The 16751-nt window shown below is 61.1% G+C and overlaps 5 protein-coding genes across 5 annotated transcripts; 2 read left to right on the top strand and 3 right to left on the bottom strand.

Moving 5' to 3' along the window:
• SDRG_01712 (hypothetical protein) lies at positions 1-518 on the bottom strand (the record flags this gene model as incomplete). The annotated part of the gene is made up of 1 exon (XM_008607252.1): positions 1-518. A coding segment is annotated over one exon (516 nt), but the record flags the coding sequence as incomplete, so codon positions are not given.
• A 280-nt stretch (positions 519-798) lies between these two features.
• Positions 799-1801, top strand: SDRG_01711 (hypothetical protein). Its single transcript, XM_008607251.1, has one exon. The coding sequence runs from the start codon at positions 829-831 to the stop codon at positions 1651-1653; it is 825 nt and encodes a 274-aa protein (XP_008605473.1). The 5' UTR covers positions 799-828; the 3' UTR covers positions 1654-1801.
• Positions 1802-1904: 103 nt separating this feature from the next.
• On the bottom strand, positions 1905-2752 carry SDRG_01710 (hypothetical protein). Its single transcript, XM_008607250.1, has one exon. It carries the CDS (start codon positions 2639-2641, stop codon positions 2027-2029), a length of 615 nt encoding a protein of 204 aa, XP_008605472.1. The 5' UTR covers positions 2642-2752; the 3' UTR covers positions 1905-2026.
• Positions 2753-3452: 700 nt separating this feature from the next.
• Positions 3453-3761, top strand: SDRG_01709 (RING-box protein 1; the record flags this gene model as incomplete). The annotated part of the gene is made up of 1 exon (XM_008607249.1): positions 3453-3761. One exon carries the CDS (start codon positions 3453-3455, stop codon positions 3759-3761), a length of 309 nt encoding a protein of 102 aa, XP_008605471.1.
• On the bottom strand, positions 3751-16651 carry SDRG_01708 (hypothetical protein; the record flags this gene model as incomplete). The annotated part of the gene is made up of 15 exons (XM_008607248.1): positions 3751-5307; positions 5354-8694; positions 8740-8862; positions 8910-11064; positions 11108-11536; positions 11582-14178; positions 14220-14397; positions 14439-14837; positions 14879-15610; positions 15658-15726; positions 15771-15852; positions 15893-16037; positions 16084-16284; positions 16329-16412; positions 16456-16651. The coding sequence occupies 15 exons, from the start codon at positions 16649-16651 to the stop codon at positions 3814-3816; spliced, it is 12225 nt and encodes a 4074-aa protein (XP_008605470.1). The 3' UTR covers positions 3751-3813.
• Between the last annotated feature and the right edge of the window lie 100 nt (positions 16652-16751).

The following is a 16751-nucleotide window of genomic DNA, read 5'->3' as shown; positions in this document are numbered from 1 at the left end:
ACCATTTCGGCGAGGTTGATGCTCTTCTCGCGCACGAGGTACTCGAGAAGACGCGCGTGGCCGCCGAGCGCCGCCGCCGTCGCGAGGGCCTTTGGCGTCTTGAGCAGCGACGCAAGCTCGTCTAGCCAGACGTTTTCCATGGGCGCCGCCATGATCTGGGCGACCAGGACCGAGTTGTCCCGGTATGGAACGTAGGACGCATCCGGGTAGAAGTCGACGTCGTGTGTTTCCAGTCCTCCTTGGATCTCTTTGCCGTTGTACAAGACTTTCATCACGCGCTTGTACATGTCCTTGGAGCGGATCAAGCGGAAGTGCTGCGCACCGAGGTAGGCTATCGGCAAGGTCGCGAGGTCGCCGGGCCAGTCGAGGCGAAAGGCGTCGACCCACAGCTCCGAGGCTACTTGATTATCCGAGGTATCCTGCTTCAAGGTGCCGTCGAGCCACTGCGTGAGCACGCCAGCGTAGGCGAAGATGGTCGGGTGAAGGTCCTCGATAGCGTCCCAGTTGTCCATGGCGCGTGTTTGGGATTGTGAGCATAGCAGCCGTGTCATCCGGATAAATGGCTGACGCGTGCCAAGTGGATTTACCGTTTTTACGACGAAATTCCGGTGGACTACCGACGCTGGGTGCCATTGAAGGCATTGAAAACGGCGCACAGGAATCGCAGATGAGCTGTACAAAAGTACGATCCTGCACACTAGTCTACTCTGTCACGCAGTGTCGATGGGCTCACTATGTACACGCTGTGGTACGAGAGAGGATCCATGTTTTTCCCGAAATCTATTTTCTGAACCGGCTAAAAAAGCGCTACGGATAAGCGAGTCCTGCATGCGGCGCCGAGCGCTCGCGTGGTGCCTGGCTGTTCTCTTGAGCACCTCGATCTTCGCGCTCCTTTACGTGACCACCGACGCTTACTTTGTCTCGCCGAGAATGTCTTCCAGCAGCGCCGACCCCATGCGCGTGCACTGGGCCCACGCCGTCAACTCGCAGGCGCAGCTCGCAGATGCGCTCGCGAAAGGGCTCGCTCTCGAGGCCGACGTGCAGCTCAGCCCCGAGAACGTGCTCATCATGGCCCATCCGCCGGCCAACACGAGCGACTTGACGCTCGAGACGTTCCTCGCCCGCGCGTCGGCCTCAAATTGCATCGTCAAGCTCGATTTCAAGACCCGCGCTGCGTTCGAGGCGGCGCGCAGCAACCTCACGGCCGCATCCGCGAGCTTGCGTCGTCGCATTTGGCTCAACGCCGACATCTTGCGCGGCAGCGAAGCTCCTGCACCCAGTTTTGATGCAGCGCAGTTCGTTGCGCAAGCTGCTGCCTGCGATGTCGACAAGCTCAGTGTCGGCTGGACGACGTCGGCCGCGAGCGTCGAGTACACATCGGCCATGGTGGACGAGATGCTGCAGTTGTTGCAAGGCGTGAACGTCAGTGCGACGCTGCCCATCAAGGCGTCGCTCGTGCGCCAAAGTTGGTCTGCGCTCGAGCGCGTCTACTCCAACTCGACGCATGGGCTCACGCTTTGGTCGAACGACACGCTCTCGGAAGACGAGATGACGTGGCTGCACGCGACGCTCGAAACGACGCCCGCGCTGCGTGGCCGCACGTACTACGATCTTGCTGGTTGGAACGAACTCGTGGCACGCAACCAGTGGTGAGTGAGATTCTTGGTTTTGGCAGCCGGTCCCCTCGTTGCCTTGCATTTGGTTTTATGGTTTTTGGTTTTTTGGATCTCTGAAGCAAGTTCATTGAGTTGATAACACCGTTTTCAAATCTATGGAACGAGCCTCAGCGCCTTGCTTTACATTCTTGGAGTGTTTCTGACTCTAGCCGTACATGTATAGATCTTTTAGTTCATAGCCGTTGGCCCACGTCGTCAAATCCGGTGCCGTTGAGTTGGACGTAGCACTAGCATTTAACCAATTGTTTATGAATAATGCTGTGGGAGCAAGTAATATTACTGACAATGCGAACAAACTTCACGTCCAGTTGTGGAAAAGTCGTCTGGACGATCCTCGTTCGTTAGACTGCTCACAAGAGAACGCGGGGCGTCAACTCGACCGGTGCGGGTGATGCACGGCAGCGGTACACGGCTGAGCGTACCATAAAGTTGAGAACGAAGCGCACCGAGACCACACGCGCGGCCGCTGGTGCGTCTGGGACCGGCCCTGTCGCCGACCGCGCAAAGATGCGAAATTGAATCGGGGGTAGCGGCATCGCCTTGTCTTGGAGCACGGACGCGAGAAGACCGGCGAACGCTGCTCCTTGCATCGTGTTGTACATGGGCGTACCGCAGCACGACGCAAAGACGCGGAGGGTTGCTGTTTCGGCCGATAGAATACCGGCCTTTAGGTGCTCGGCGCCGTGGCTAAAGGTGATGTCGGCGGGGAAGAGCTGGAGGATTTCGGTGCCACCGCTCGCGTCCAATGGCGGTGCGTTCGTCTTGGACACTTTGGTGGCAAAGGTGTTGCAGTCGGTGCAATAGCACACCGTGCGCGTTGCAGCCGGCGCGTCCACGCGGCCTTGGACCTGCCCGCAGGCACAGGCAATGGCGGCGCGCAACGGCGGCGAGTGCGTGCGCTTGTACGTGAGCGTAACAGCGCCCAGAAGGCCGACGGTGGCCGCCGCGAGAAGCTCCGAGTACATCTTTGCAAAATGGTTTGTGTTGGAAAGTCGGTGCTTGGACGCTTCGATGGACAGTCGATCGTGTTCGACAATGATCGTTGCGTGGTTGCGTGGTGCGCATTTGCGAGGGAATCTTGGCGTCAAATAATGTGATTGGCTCGTCACTCTCACGCTCCACCAATCCGAGGCGAGGAAGTGACGAAGGATATCCCTGGAGCCACAGACTGACCTACAGCCACTGAGAATGAGATAGCCGACGGAACGCGTTGATGCGGCGGTTCGCATAGTACTATCTGCTCAGCACACTCCATCGGCTGGATGGCAAGTGGGGCTCATTGCAGAATAAGAAGACGAGGACCGCAGAGTATACGTACGTCTATGGATACGGCGGACGAAGCCGTGTTGTTACATCCGCCCATGTTATCGCAGTGATCCGAGTGCAGCATAACTTAACTCGACTGTGCTGCACATATCCGACGGTGCGCCCCCTCCCACGCGATCACCAACACTCACCGGAGGGAGCTTGACACAACAAAATGCCGTATTTGATTGGGTAAAAGTATTGAAAAATGCTGGTTTCCACACGTACGATTGGCCATACGCAAGATATGGCGGCTGTGTGGCGTCAAGAGGACTTATGGTACCAGCGCCACTCGGCTGCGCACGAGAGGGGACCCTTCTCTCTTGAATCAACGGCCCCCTCGCATGAACGCCAGCTCCACGTGTGTGATCCAACGTCCATGCTTAACGCAGTTGGCCCTTGGTCGTATCCGGAATCCGGATACAGGGTCCGGCCAACAAACCCTCACAGACTTGGTATTTTCGAACGGCGATGGAAGAAGAGAAGAAGGCTGCGGACGTGGACGAGCCGAAGCGCTTCGAGATCAAGAAGTGGAACGCGGTTGCGCTCTGGAGCTGGGACATCGTCGTCGACAACTGCGCCATCTGCCGCAACCACATCATGGACCTCTGCATTGAGTGCCAGGCCAACCAGGCCTCGGCAACGAGCGAGGAGTGCACGGTCGCCTGGGGCGTGTGCAACCACGCCTTCCACTTCCACTGCATTAGCCGCTGGCTCAAGACGCGACAGGTCTGCCCGCTCGACAACCGCGAGTGGGAATTCCAAAAGTACGGCCGGTAAACGCATCCACATAATTGCCGCTAACCCGCGACCCAATATATTGCTATGCGTACTATTGTCGACTTGGCTGCAGCAGCGTGACCACGTCCGGGAGCTCGGGCAGCGCTGGCGCCAGCAGCGTGCCATACTCGACGACCATATCCACGCCCACGTCGTCTCCAAAGAGCGCGTTGCAGTCGCTCGGCGCCACGCCCACGCTCTCTTGTATACACGTAAAGACGCGAGGGTCGCCCCACGGGGCCTCGCCGACGTGCCGGAGGAGCCACAGCCCATAGAACGCAAGCGAAAGCTCGCGACTTTGGCTCTCGCTCGGGTTTTGCTCCCAGACGAGGCGGGCCGTTGGGACCTTGGCGAACGCCGAGCCGTAGAAGAGCCAGAGGCTGTCAACCACGAGGCCGCACGGATGTTGCGCAGCGTCTTGCGCGACGCCGCCGACGCTCTCGTCCTTTGAGCAGCTCGCGCGCAAGGCGAGGCGAAGCGCCGTCACGCAGCAGCCGAGCGCATCGGAGTACACGAGCCGAATGTGGCCGAGGACGTCACGCAGGTGCAGCGTCAAGCCCACGTCGACCGATTGCGCCGACGGGTGACCAAGAAAGTGCAGGTAGTCGCAGCGCCGGTCGAGCTGCGCGACAAGCGCATGGAGGCGCACGGGCAAGAGGTGCGTCGTCTCGGGGAGCCCAAGCCACGACGGCGGCAGCACATGGAGGTCGAGGTACGGCAGCGCCGACTCGTTCACGCCCGAGAGGAACGTCAAGAGGAGGTGGTAGAAGGCCGAGCTGTCGGCTTTGAGGCGGTGAAACACCGCGTCGAGGGCGGCCATCCCGACGCCGCGGTGCCCAACGACGGGTTTGGTCGACCGCGTTGGCATGGCGATCTCTTGGAATCGTCGCAAATAGGTCGTCAGCATCGCCTTGACCATTTCCAGCGACGACGAAGGCGCGTGCTCGAGCGGCGCCGTAAGTCGACGCAGGTGCTTCTGGGAGCGCAGCGAGTGACGCGCGTGCGTGGCGTTGCGCAAGTACAAGCTGACATCTCGTGGACGTGGCACGGGCTCCGTGAGAAGGAATGTGGCGGCCGCCATATCACGCGGAATCATATCGGCGCCGTACACGCCACCTTGGATCGCCGAGGCCACGGCATCCGCGTCGTTGGCACTTGCCTCACAGAGCTGCTGCAAGGTGGCGACGGCTTCCTCGAGGTGGTAGTCGCGGGCAACAAACTGCGTCCACCCAACGGCCATCGCCTCGCTCTTCTCGACGGCGCATGCATGGAGCCGCGGCATCTTGCGGGCAAGTGTCTCGGCCGCCGAGTGGTGCAAGTGCGATTCGTGCACTATCAGCCGAGGGCTCGGCGCGTCCGCCGCCACCATAGGCGTGATGGGCAGCCGCACGATCTGCGATTGATACAGAAGAGCGCGTGGTAGCTCTGGCAAGAGCAGCGCGTCGACGAGGATGAAGACAGGGTGCAGTAGCGTGTGTGCTTTCAGGATCTCCAGGAGTGCGTCGGCGTCGTCCGCACAACTGATCTGCACGACAAGGCTCGTGTCCTACGTGAAACCAATGTAACCATACATTGAACACATGGAATCGTACGCTGGCGAGGGCCGCGGCGAGCGTCGCGGCGGCGGTGCGCGGTTGAAAGATGATCCGTGACGCCAAGTTTAGATCGAGCTCGTGCACGTGCTGGGGCAGCGGCGCGTCGTTGGGCGCAACAAGGACCACATACGGCGTGCAAATGGTTTCGTGGAGCGAAATGCCACCGGGAAGAAGGGCCTTGAGCGCGGTGGCTTTGAGCCTCGTCAATGCAATCGAAACGAGCTCGGGGCAAAGGCATTTGGTGCACAAAAGCGACACAAGGGGCGGCGCCAAGCGCGAAGTCCACGGTGCTGGCCACAGAAGAACGCTGTGCTCGCTTTCGAGAGCGCTCACCAGACTCTGCCGCCATGGCGTCGGGTCGGCTTGAATGGCATCGCTCAGGCCCCGTAGCTCGTGCATATGGGCCTCTAGAAACGCGAGGCCCTCGTACATCTCTTGCGATAGAAAGCCAGATGAGATTAGAGCGTGCGGTGGCGGCAGCGCGGCAGGCAGCAGCTGCGGCAGCGAGAGGCCGTGGAGACTGCGCGAATCGTCGTGCGTTGCATGGTCGGGCACAGCGATCGTGCTGCGGAGGCGCCGAAGGCGGTGCACATGCCCCATCGAGGCGTTCGGTCCTCGCATGTCAGAGGCGCGTCGGCAATACTGGGTCACGACCGCCTTCTCCGCCTGCGCGACATGAGCCGCGGGCGACGCGAGGAACCGCACCCAGCGCAGGACCTCGGTGGGTGTCTCGACGCTCTGCAGCAGTGCAATCAGCGTATAGAGTGCATCCAGGTGCTCGCTCGCGACGCGCCGGGCGACATGCGCCAGGACGCGGGCGAGCACATCGAGGAGAACCGACTCCATGTCGCTGGACGACACGCGGAGCACACGATGCAGCATCTTTTCGAGAAGCACTTGCATGTACTTGCCTCGCGGCATGGCCAGCGAGTCCAGGGGTGCGAGTGTCTGGAGCGCCTCCTGAAGCGACGCCAGTGTGCGCGCTGCGTTGGTTAACGCATCGGGTGGCGCGATCGAAGTCTGGAGTCGGCTGACCCGCGACCGCAAAACACGGTCTTTCTGTTCGAGGTGCGTGAGGAGCTTTAGGAGGGCGTCCGAGTCGAGGGTTGAGACGCCTTCGAGGAGCTTAGCGACCGCGTCGTCCTGCATCTTGCGCAGCTGCGCCTGGGCCTTGAGTGCAAGCGTCGCCTGGTCGTCGTTGGCTTTGACGTCGTTGGGGGCCAGGAGAGCGTGGAGGGTTCGGCGTTTTCGCCTCTCTAGTTCCTTCCGAGGGACTTGGAAATCGATGAGATTGAAGTGCGCCTTTTGGAGCTGCGAGAGGTCGGCGACGTTGTCCAGCGGACTCAGAATGACGTACACCTGGAACGTACCGACAAAACGGAGGTCGGGCATCGAGGACGACCGCGCACGCCGGCTTGGTGCGGTTGTCGGCTGCAGCAGCTTGGTCGAGCCGCTGTGTGACAAGAGCGGGAGGCCGCGCGCCGCGTCCAGGAGCGGGCGACGCGTCACGCGGAGGTACGGGAGCAACTGCCGGAAGCGCGCGTCCGACACGTTCGTTGAGTAATGCGTGAGCAAGACGACCTTGGACGCCTTGCGTGCGACGTCGAGGCACTGCAGCAGATTGGCGTCGCTCGTCGAGTAGACAGAGTACGTCACGGCCGGCGTCGCGCTCGTCATGCGCTGGAAGAAGGCCACCATGTAGCTTTCGGCTGCGCCGTTCGGGTCGACGAGAAGCGGACACGTCTGTGACCAGTCGGCGATCGCGAGGCCATGCTGAAGCCGCTTGTCCATGTTTGGGACGCAGATGCTTGCCTCGAGGGTCGAGTAGAGCGCGACGGCGCTGTCCTGCACAATACCGAGCTCCAGTGGGAGGACATAGTTGTTGCTTGTGAAGACAAGGGACCACGACTGTATCAAGCGCGCTCGCTCCGCCGTATCGAGCGGACCGAGGTACGCGACCATAGCCGAAGTGAAGAGTGCGGCGCCCTCAGACGTCAAGTGCGTCGCGTAGCGCTGCGCAAAGTACGTGCTTCGGATAAGAGCTTGGAGACGGTCGAGGTAGCTCAAAAGCGGCGCGAGATTGTCCACATTTGCCTCGGTAGCTTCCATGGCCGTCGCCAGCTCTCCAAGCGCCTGCGTGTCCGAGGCGACGCCATTTCCCGTGCGAAGTATCGAGGCTTCGAGCAATGCCATGGACGCGTGAAGCTCCTTGAGCTCGGTGCGCACCTGCTCGATGTCGCTCGTGCGGCGCGCGTTGGCACCCGAGAGGCGCGTCACCTGTGCATCAGCACTCGCCGCGTCGCGCTGATAGAGGAGGGCGCGACCGAGAACCGCGAGCGCCGGGTGCAACGTGTGCAGCGTCGGGATGTCTGCTGCCGTGAACCCGAACGGCTGCGTTGCGCTCTCTGCAGATAATCGCATCGCAAGAAGTTCCATGCGCGTGTTTGGGTTCTCCACAAGGCGACAGGCCGCCTCCACGTTGTGGTCGTCAACGCCATGGACCCGACACATCGCGGCTAGCAAGTGGCGACAGGCTGTGACGTGACGCCACTCGTCTGCAAGTTTTTGCCGGTCGGCCAGCGTGAACGCCGGGAGCAGCAGACTGTTGAGAACCTTGCGTTCGGCTCGAATTTGCCGTTCGATGGCTTCCATTGCGTGCTTGTCTGAGCCAAAGGCTTCTTGCAGCGCTCGCAACTTCTCTGCCAACCGCTCGTTCAAGCCCTTGGACGCAGTCAGCTGGGCTTGCATCGGGCCCAAAGACGCTTCCGCGGCCTCGCGCCGATCTTGGGCTGCGACAAACGCCGTCTCAAGCTGCTCGAGCCGCTCGGTGGCGTCGTGGCACTGCGCTTTGAGCGTATCGAGCCACGTCAAGAGTTGCGTGACCGACTCGATGCGAACATCGGCCATTTTGGAGGCTTTGTACGCCATGATATGCACAAAGGTCTCGAGGAGATGCCCGAGGCTCTTGGTCGGCGACGCGACGCTCGCGTGCACTTGGACACTGATCGTGGCCAAGTGGTCGCAGTCACTGAGCGAGAGACCAAGGTCAGGGTGCGCGTCGCGTAGGTGTGTCATGGTCCCTTTGGCCGCCAATAGCAAGTCGGCTTCGTGTCGATGCGGCGACTGAAGGGCTATGACGCGGACGTTGGCGCTCGCATGAGTGAGTAGTGGTGCGATGGACGCGGAGGAGCCCCAGAGAACGAGTGTGAGGTGGCGCTGCACGCGCCGCATGAAAGCGTCGAGGATGTCGACATGCGACGCGCTCGAGAGAGGCGTCGCGACAACGTGCTGAAGGACCACGGACCGCGCCAGCTGCGAGTGGTTACCGTCGAGAATATCTATAGAGTATGTCGTGCGACAAGCGAGTGTTTATGACGCTCTACCGTGTACAAAGAGCGCCACGCGCGGCCACTGCGTCCAGTCGGCCTCTGTCGCGCACAAGATGCGTCGTTCGTCGTGGATACCGGTCGCCAAAAGCAACGACGCAAGGTGCGCCACGACGTCTTCTACATGCTTGAACACTAAGGACTGCACGCGTAGAGTCGTCACATACCGTCCGACGTCAAGTCTGCCAAGACGATGGGCGGCGGCTGGCTGCACGTGCGAACAACGTGGGGCAGTAGGGGCATGTACGCAGCGACGAGCTCGCCAGAGCCAATGCACATGACATGACGGTGCGCTTCCAGTATGGCGCAGAGTTGGACGTAGTGCCATATGAGCGGCGGACTCAACCGCGCGGTCCACTCCATGTCAACAGCCGTGGGCTTCAAGCTCGACAGCAGGAACGCGCGGAGAGCATCAAAGGCTGTCTCTGCCGACCTCTCGGCGGCGTCCAGCACAGCCGTCGGTAGCGGCAACGTACGTACCAGTGGCAAAAAGCTTGCATCCGAGTCAAACTCGGGAGGGGTCGTGTGAGACGGGATATCAGCTTTGAATTGCTGGAGCCAGTCGGTGCGCTCCGTCTCGGACGCAAATGCGCTATACATCGCACTGTGCATCTCGCGAAGCCAGCGAGCGTGCGTCAGTGCTTCGTTGGGCACCTCACCGCGCAGCGTGCTGCGTATCACGTCGGCGGTGATGGTCGGCGAGAGAAGAATGCGATTCGCGGGCTTGCTCGACAGCGACAGCACCGCGGTGACTGTCGTTCGGACGATCCAGTGCTCGCTAGGCGCGAGCGGACGCCCAAGGCGCTCTTGCACGATTGCGCTATGGATTGCTGCGAGCTCTGTCGCGTCAGGATCCGTGAGACGCAGGAGGAAATACGGTCGCAGGCAGCGCTGCTCGGCCAGTGACAGTGGCGCATTGTGGGCCAGCGACATGGTCCCGCAGAACGCGATCTGAAGCCGCGTCCACTGGCTCCGAACGGCGTCGAAAAGCCGCTTGTGGCTCAGCACACACCGAAGGAGCTCCAAACTCGGACCGTAACAGTTGACGTCATCGAGAAAGACGTACTTGTCGTCGCTCGTTTGGTGCAAGATCCGGTGCAAAAGCGACACATAGCGATGCTCGGTGCTGGCGCGACTCCACACGCGCGTCTTGTGGCCGCGAACGAGGCGCGGCAGAACCGAGAGAAGGGTGCTCTTCCCGACGCCACGTCCACCAAGGAAAAGCATCGATCTGGTGGCGCTCCATTTCTGAAGCACTTGAAAGGTGCAGTACGCAAACCGAATTTGGGCCGTCGGTACAATCACAGCGCTGGCAACCCGCTGGAGCGCGAGCGTCGTCTCCTGGCACGCGCTCGTGAGCCCAAATGCATGGTCCCGCGCGCTAAACACGATCTCAAAAAACGTTGGTTGCGTCTCGTGCGGCAGCTGCGGAAACTGGTGCACAAGACCATTGGCGTCGACCACGATCGGTGGCATATTGGCAACACCGAGGGCAAACGCTTGAAGGTCGCGTCGGCGCTCGCTAGTCAAGTGCGCGCCTGTGCCCCAGAGCACCAGCAAAAAAACCAGCTGGCCCGTCACGGTCGGTGAGAGCGGCCAAATCGACGCGCCATCGTGCACAAGCGAGCCAAACATGGCAGTCAAGAGCTTGAGAACATTCGCGACCACCTGCGATACCGGAACCGACGGCGTCGTCAGCTGCAATTGAGGCAGCGTACACGCGCCGAGGCAGTGGAGCACCATAGGCTTGGCGAGCGCCACGAATCCAGGCGGAAGCACGCTGCCCTGCTGTGCAAACCACGCGTCGACGAGCGCCGTCCACGGAACGACGGTATCATTGAGGCTGAGGATGCTGCATGACGTCACGATCGCCGGGGACGCATCGCTCAACGCAGCTGTTTCGAGTATGGTGCAGTCAAAGCTCGCAGCGCGGTGCTGTGGCGGAAGCGGCGGTGGGAAATACAGATGGCGGTCACCGCTGAGAAGCGACACCAAGGTCTCGAGCGCGCTCGGGTGCTGCGGCAGCGGACCATCGAACAAGACGCAGCTCATCGTCTCAGTCGCTACGATCGGCGGACGTTGGCAGAACGTGTGCAGAATCGCATTCGTCGACCCTTGACGGCGCAGATGCGAGTGCAGCTGCATGTGTTCCAGCTCAATCATACCCAAGACGACGAGGTTGATGCGCTTGGTGAGGTGCGTCGACGGGTCCGACTGCGGGCACATGGTCCACCGCATGAGCTGCTGGGCTTGCAGGCACGCTTTGAGTAGCGTCGACTTACCGGCACCCGCTGGTCCCACAAGAAGGACGGGTGCGCGCATCTACTTCGCAGTGAGGTGTTGCCTCCTGGATCGCGCAAGCGACCTGGATTTGGTTGTACAGGGCAACGGTTTTGGCCACCAGTTGAGGGGTCGCAACGAGGGATGCTTTCTCGAGCACGACGCGGACCGCTGCCTCGAGCATGCGGTATTCCTGTCCGAGCTCGAGATTGGACGGGAAAAAGCGGTCCAAGGCCGACGTCAACGGCGTCGCGTCAACCAGTGGCGAGAGCACGAGGAGCAACGCAAAGCGCAGGACGTTGGTGTCCTTGTAGCGCATAATGTTGAGCGGTGACGCATTGTGCGTCAGGTGCGACGCCGCGTGCTCGGCCGAGCGGAGGATGTAGCTGACCGATTTCACAATGGCCGACGCCAGCGTCGTCACGCGCAGATAGAGACTCACTGTGAAAAAGCGCTCTGCGTTCGGCTCGAGCAGGACAAGGGTGGTCAAGAAACCATCCAGCTCGGCGTGCAACTAGCTGCAGATGAGAACAAACGCATCGGGTACATTAGCACGTACGGGTTCGGAAAACCCCTTCATGTACAGCAGACTCTGGAGCAAGAGACGGCGGTCGTGCGCTACGACAGCGAGCGGACGCAGCGGCTGACCGAGCCAGGGGCCCAAAACGTGCGTCGGTGGCGTGAGGCCATGGACCGGAAGGAAGAGCGCACCGCCTGCATCCTCGTGGCGCCAGCGGATCGTAGGGCCAAACCGGACATGCTGGAGCTGCAAAACATCAGCGAAAAACACCCGCAGCACGGAGAGCGGCAACGCAAAGACGTCGGTGACGCACACCCACGCGCGGAGCGCGTCGACGCCCGCGAGCCAATGGTTAAGGACGCGGTGCGATGTTGCCTCGCTCGCTTGAAAAAGAACAAAGTACCGCATGAGAAAGCTACCGAGACTGCGCAAGAGCGTGCGCTTCCCAGACCCGTGCTGCGCGAACGGCACGACGCAGAGGTTGAGCTGCAGAACGTGCAACAAGGCATACGCACACCGTGTGGTCGGTGGCGTCAGAAAGAGCAGTGGCGCGTGGACGTCAACGTGCACGTCACATGCCATTGTGACATGGCCCATGGCTGCGACCAAGTGGCTGCTGTCGTTCTCGCGCGGGGACTCGAATCGTAATGCAGAGTGGAAGGCATTGGTGACATCGGCCCACTCGCGCGTCGACGCCACCTGCGTCATCGCCTCGAGCGTCTCGAGTTCGTACTTGAGTAGCAAGACGACCGCTTCGAGCTTCAGGACCGTGCTCATGGGCCGCGGGTGCCGGAGTGAGGCGACGAGGCGCAGAAAGTGCGTTGCGTGTGTCGACGTGGTGGTCGTGAGCTGGACGTGTTTGGCCGCGACAGCCGCGCTCTTCGCGTGCAGGACGCAGTGCACCGAGATGCAAAAGCTCTTGTGCAGATACGCGAGCACGATTGGCAACGAGTAGGTCGAGAGCCATTCGCAAAGCGCAGAATTGGACGCGTCGTAGGTGATGGCCCCCTGGGCCTCTCCGAGGAGCGTCAGCATCACCCGGCGCAGGTCCGTGTCGAGGCGTGAAAGCCAAAAGACGAGACTACCGACGACTCGGAACGGCTGGGGCAGCTGCAGTCGAATGCCGTCGAGGTAGACGACGGCTTCGAGAAGCGTCACGGCGTGTCCTGCCAGCATCCACTGGGTAAACGAGTGGCTCGTCATCGCGTCGTCCGAGACAATGGTCGTGGCCTCCACGACAACGTCAACGTCGGCAACACCATCAAAACAGCGCACAACGATGTCGCGGACAGCGTCCGGTGACGCCTTGCGCGTCACAAGTGCCCAGAGATCGGCGTCCGAGAGAAAGCAGAGCCGCGGGACTTCAGACCGCATCGAGGCATACGTCGCGGCCATGGCGGCACCCAGGGCGTCGCATGCGGCGATGCTTGCGTTAAAGTCAAATCCGTCAAAGGCAGCTCGCAGCTTCTCTAATGTTGGACCTTGGTTCTGCAGCTCTAGCGTGCGCGAGAGGCCCATGACTCTGTCGCGCCACTGGGAGCTCACGACGTCGAGCGTTTGGAGCGCTGCATCGAACGTTGCATCACACACCTTGCGCGCTTCCGGGAGGTCGACGAGAACACCTGTGGCGTGCCATGCCTCTTGCAGGCGGTCCAAGTTGTAGAGAACGTCGAGAGCCCGCGCCAGGGATGCTTGTGTCGCCTGCAACTCACTAAGCGCGGGGTTGCCGCGGTGCTGAATGGTCAGCAGCGAGAGCTGCGCGTCTTCACACGCAGCAATGAGGTCGTGCACGTTGGTGACGAAAACGAGTCGATGCATCGGCGTCAGCGTCAGCGTGAGGCGTCGCAACTGGTCCGACACGGTCCTCCACGTCGCGTGCACCGAGAGCTGGAGCACGCATTCGCTACAGAGCGCGTCGAGCTCGGCCTTCTTTGTCGGCGTCGCGAGCCACTCGTCGAGCTGGCTCAGCGTGCATGCATCGGGCGTTGACGCGATCGAACGCCATGTGTCGGGCTTGAACGAAAGCATGCGCTCCGCCGTCGCGATGGCGAGCTCCATGGCGGCAAAGTGGCGCTGGAATCGCAGTAGGAGCGGCTGCGAAGGTCCTAAAACCGTTCCGAGAGGATGAATCTGCCACGAGATAGCTTCCAAGGTGTGTGCAAGCGCCGTCATGTCCAGTACGTTCAACGGCTCGCTGGCGACCCGTGTCTTGAGGTCGATCAAGCGCTGGATGTTGTCGTGGAGAATGAGAAGTCCTTGCAGCCAGGCGCGCTGCTTGGCGGTCTTGGACGGGCGCTGGCACAAGCCGGCGTGCGCCGGATCAAAGTATTCCAAGCGTCCAACAATTCGACGCAGCTCGGCGTCCGTATGCAAGAGCAGCTTGGTTTGTGACACGAGGTCGGGCACGGCCTTGGCGCGGCCGTAAAAGCCGGTCGGTACAGCCTCCGTCGCCGCGTCTTCGGCTTGGATCGCTTGCCACTCGATCTCGAGCATCGTCCAGAGCATTTGCATCTCCGAGAAGAGTGTCTCTTGGCGCACAGCGATGGTGCGCGTGAGGATCTCCATGTAAAACGAGCTATTGGTCTCGATACGACTGATGCACTCGTGCAGCGACTTTGTCGCGACGCGCCACTTGACTATCGGCAGGATCGTTAAACAGTACATTTACCGGTGGTACCTTGGTCCGTCTTGGTCTTGCCCACGAGGGCGCACTTGGTCTCGTAGTCGATGCTGTCGCACGATACATCACTCGCTTGCAGGAGCGACTGGAGGCGCGCGGCAGGATGGTCGCCGTCTTCGGCGTCGTCGGGCAAATCCGTGCGCAACATCAAGAAGGTTTCCAGCCACGCCACCGACTAGGCATTTGTCTATGGAAGTGTGGGGAGGAAAGACCTACCTCAGCGAGCGAGTCGGGGATCGACGAGAGCAGCTTGGTGTGGCCGACGTACGACGCATGCGATGCCTGGTAGTAGCAGTTGCAACGAACAGGCGCGAGGTCGAAGAGCCGACGTAGCATCGCCGAGCACGCGTCCAAGCTGCTGCCGATAAACGCGCTTCGGTTGACGAGAAACGGGCCGATCTGGAGCAAGCTGTCGACCATGCGCAAGTCGGCCTGGAACTGCAGCGTCATCTCGAGGGCTTCAACGAACGCGACCAGGTCATCGCTCGTGTTGCTCTCGGGCATAGCATTCAGCACGTTTGACTCGAGCTCCGTCTCGTCTCGGGTGGTCACTGCGAGTTGATCTTGGAGCCGAGCAAACTCGACGTGTACAAGCCGACTCGCCTGCGCAAGCTCCTACGCCGCATGAGCCATTATATGCGTCGGCCTGGAAAGACCTCCATTTCGACATAGTAAATGTCGGTGGCAGCTCGCAGACCCTTCATGATGCGCTCGACAACGCTGTGGTTGCGCAGCGTGGCGGACGCGGGCAAGAGGTGCTGCCCAAAGCAGTGCCTATAAAACGGGCGGCAGTGATCGTGGACAAACGCCCGGACCCGCTCGGCGTTGACGACGCGCGGGAAGGCGTCGACGCACTCGATCGCGAACGCTATGGCTTCGTACACGTGGCGAACAGTCACGTCCTTGGTCGGCGAAATGATCACGGCATCCCCGACAGTCATTTCAACAAAGAAGAGCGGGTCGGGGAGCGCGTCGCCGTGCAAGTGAAAAAGCCGCTTGTACGCGATCGACCCGCTGTGCTCGGTCGGCATCTCTAGGAGCTGGTCCATGTGCAAGTACCGGTCACGGGCCCCGCTCGTGCCTGCTACGCCGACTGTGCTCGAGCCGCGTGCTTCGAGGGCCGACACAATCGAGCCAGTCACCGACACGTTGAGGCGCTCGAGGGCCGTCATGATGCCGCCAAAGTACGCGCCAAGAAGCATAAAGTCCACGGTGCGGATCAAGACGGGAAGGACGTCGGCGTTGGCCAAGAGACGGCCGTAGCGCACGGTGGTCACGTCGGGATTGGGCCCGGCGCGGAGTCGGTGGAGTGCGTCGAGCAATAGCGCTTGGATATGCGTGACGGTGGACGCTATCTGTGCGCGGGTCGCCTCCGTCGGTACGCGATTCTAAGCACAGCATTTGAGCAGTCGAAACGTCTTGTCAAGGTCATTACGTTGGACAACGCTTGGACCGGCTGCGGGTTGCCCCGGGGCACAATGTCGCTCGAGAGGGCGTGGATCATCTAGTGGATCTGTGTAATCATGTAGCACAACGCAAAGTACGTACGTCTAACACGAGTCGCTGCACCGTGAGCAGGAAGGGACCTGCGATCGGGTGACACGCGAGGAGCGCCTCGCCCAGCTGCTTCCTAATGCCCCATGAGTCGTACGCAAGACAGGGCGAGGTACTTGGCGTGGGCGATGCGCAGACCGATCGTGTTGTGCTTCCACGTATGGAAGACCGTCATTTTGCGCATTTGGTGAATGCACTGCATTTGAACGATCTTGTCGAAAATGGCCTTCTCCCGCAACCACGCCTCGAGGTCAAAGAGCTCTATACCCGTCGTCTCAACTTGACAAGACGCCTCTCGATACGGTACCCGACTCGAGGCCCAAGACGCGCGTGAGGCCATACGATGTGAGCGTAAAGTACTCGTCGCGGAGGTCCATGTCCTTGGGCGCCCGCACGAGCCAGTAGACGTTGCGAAAGTGGCACGGCGGGTGCGGGTTGTACGTCAGATACAGCACTTCGATGGGCTTGCGCCGAGGCGCAAACACCGCGTCTTGCAGCGTCAGTGGTTCTAGCGCTGCTTAGACCAACACAATTTGATCGCCGTAGACGAACCTTGGATGCAAATGGCCCGGGGCTCGACCCGGCCGCGCGAGTCGATCACGTGCAGCATGTAGGCGAGGAGCTTGTCCGCCGAGTCTACGTACGTTGCTGTCAGTCTGCCGTATACGGACGCCCGCACCTATGATGTCGAGGTTCTCGGGCGCCTGGTTGCGTGGCCTGTCGTCTCGGCACATGGAGGATTGCTGCGATGGCACCGCCACAGAGGATGTCACCCGCCGGAGAAGCTGGTCCTTGAGAGGCGCGTCCGCACCGTGGCTGGCGCGCGCCGCAAGCGCGAGGACGTCGGGATGCGATGGGGCGCGCCGGCGGGGCATAGAGGTCGAGGAAAAATGAAACTGTCCGGATCGCGGGTGCAAGTGCGCGCGCTTCAAGTTCCGTTGTGGCGCGAACAAGTGCGTGCGTTTAGCCTCGTCG

Source organism: Saprolegnia diclina (assembly GCF_000281045.1).
Source record: "Saprolegnia diclina VS20 unplaced genomic scaffold supercont1.4, whole genome shotgun sequence".
In the NCBI taxonomy this organism is placed as follows: domain Eukaryota; phylum Oomycota; class Saprolegniomycetes; order Saprolegniales; family Saprolegniaceae; genus Saprolegnia; species Saprolegnia diclina.
The sequence above is the reverse complement of the archived record's forward strand: the minus strand, read 5'-3'. Positions and strand labels throughout refer to the sequence as shown.

Bases quoted from the DNA above. Each gene is read 5' to 3' on its own strand.
- SDRG_01711 (XM_008607251.1), top strand. From the start codon at position 829: ATGCGGCGCCGAGCGCTCGCGTGGTGCCTGGCTGTTCTCTTGAGCACC.
- SDRG_01710 (XM_008607250.1), bottom strand. From the start codon at position 2,641: ATGTACTCGGAGCTTCTCGCGGCGGCCACCGTCGGCCTTCTGGGCGCT.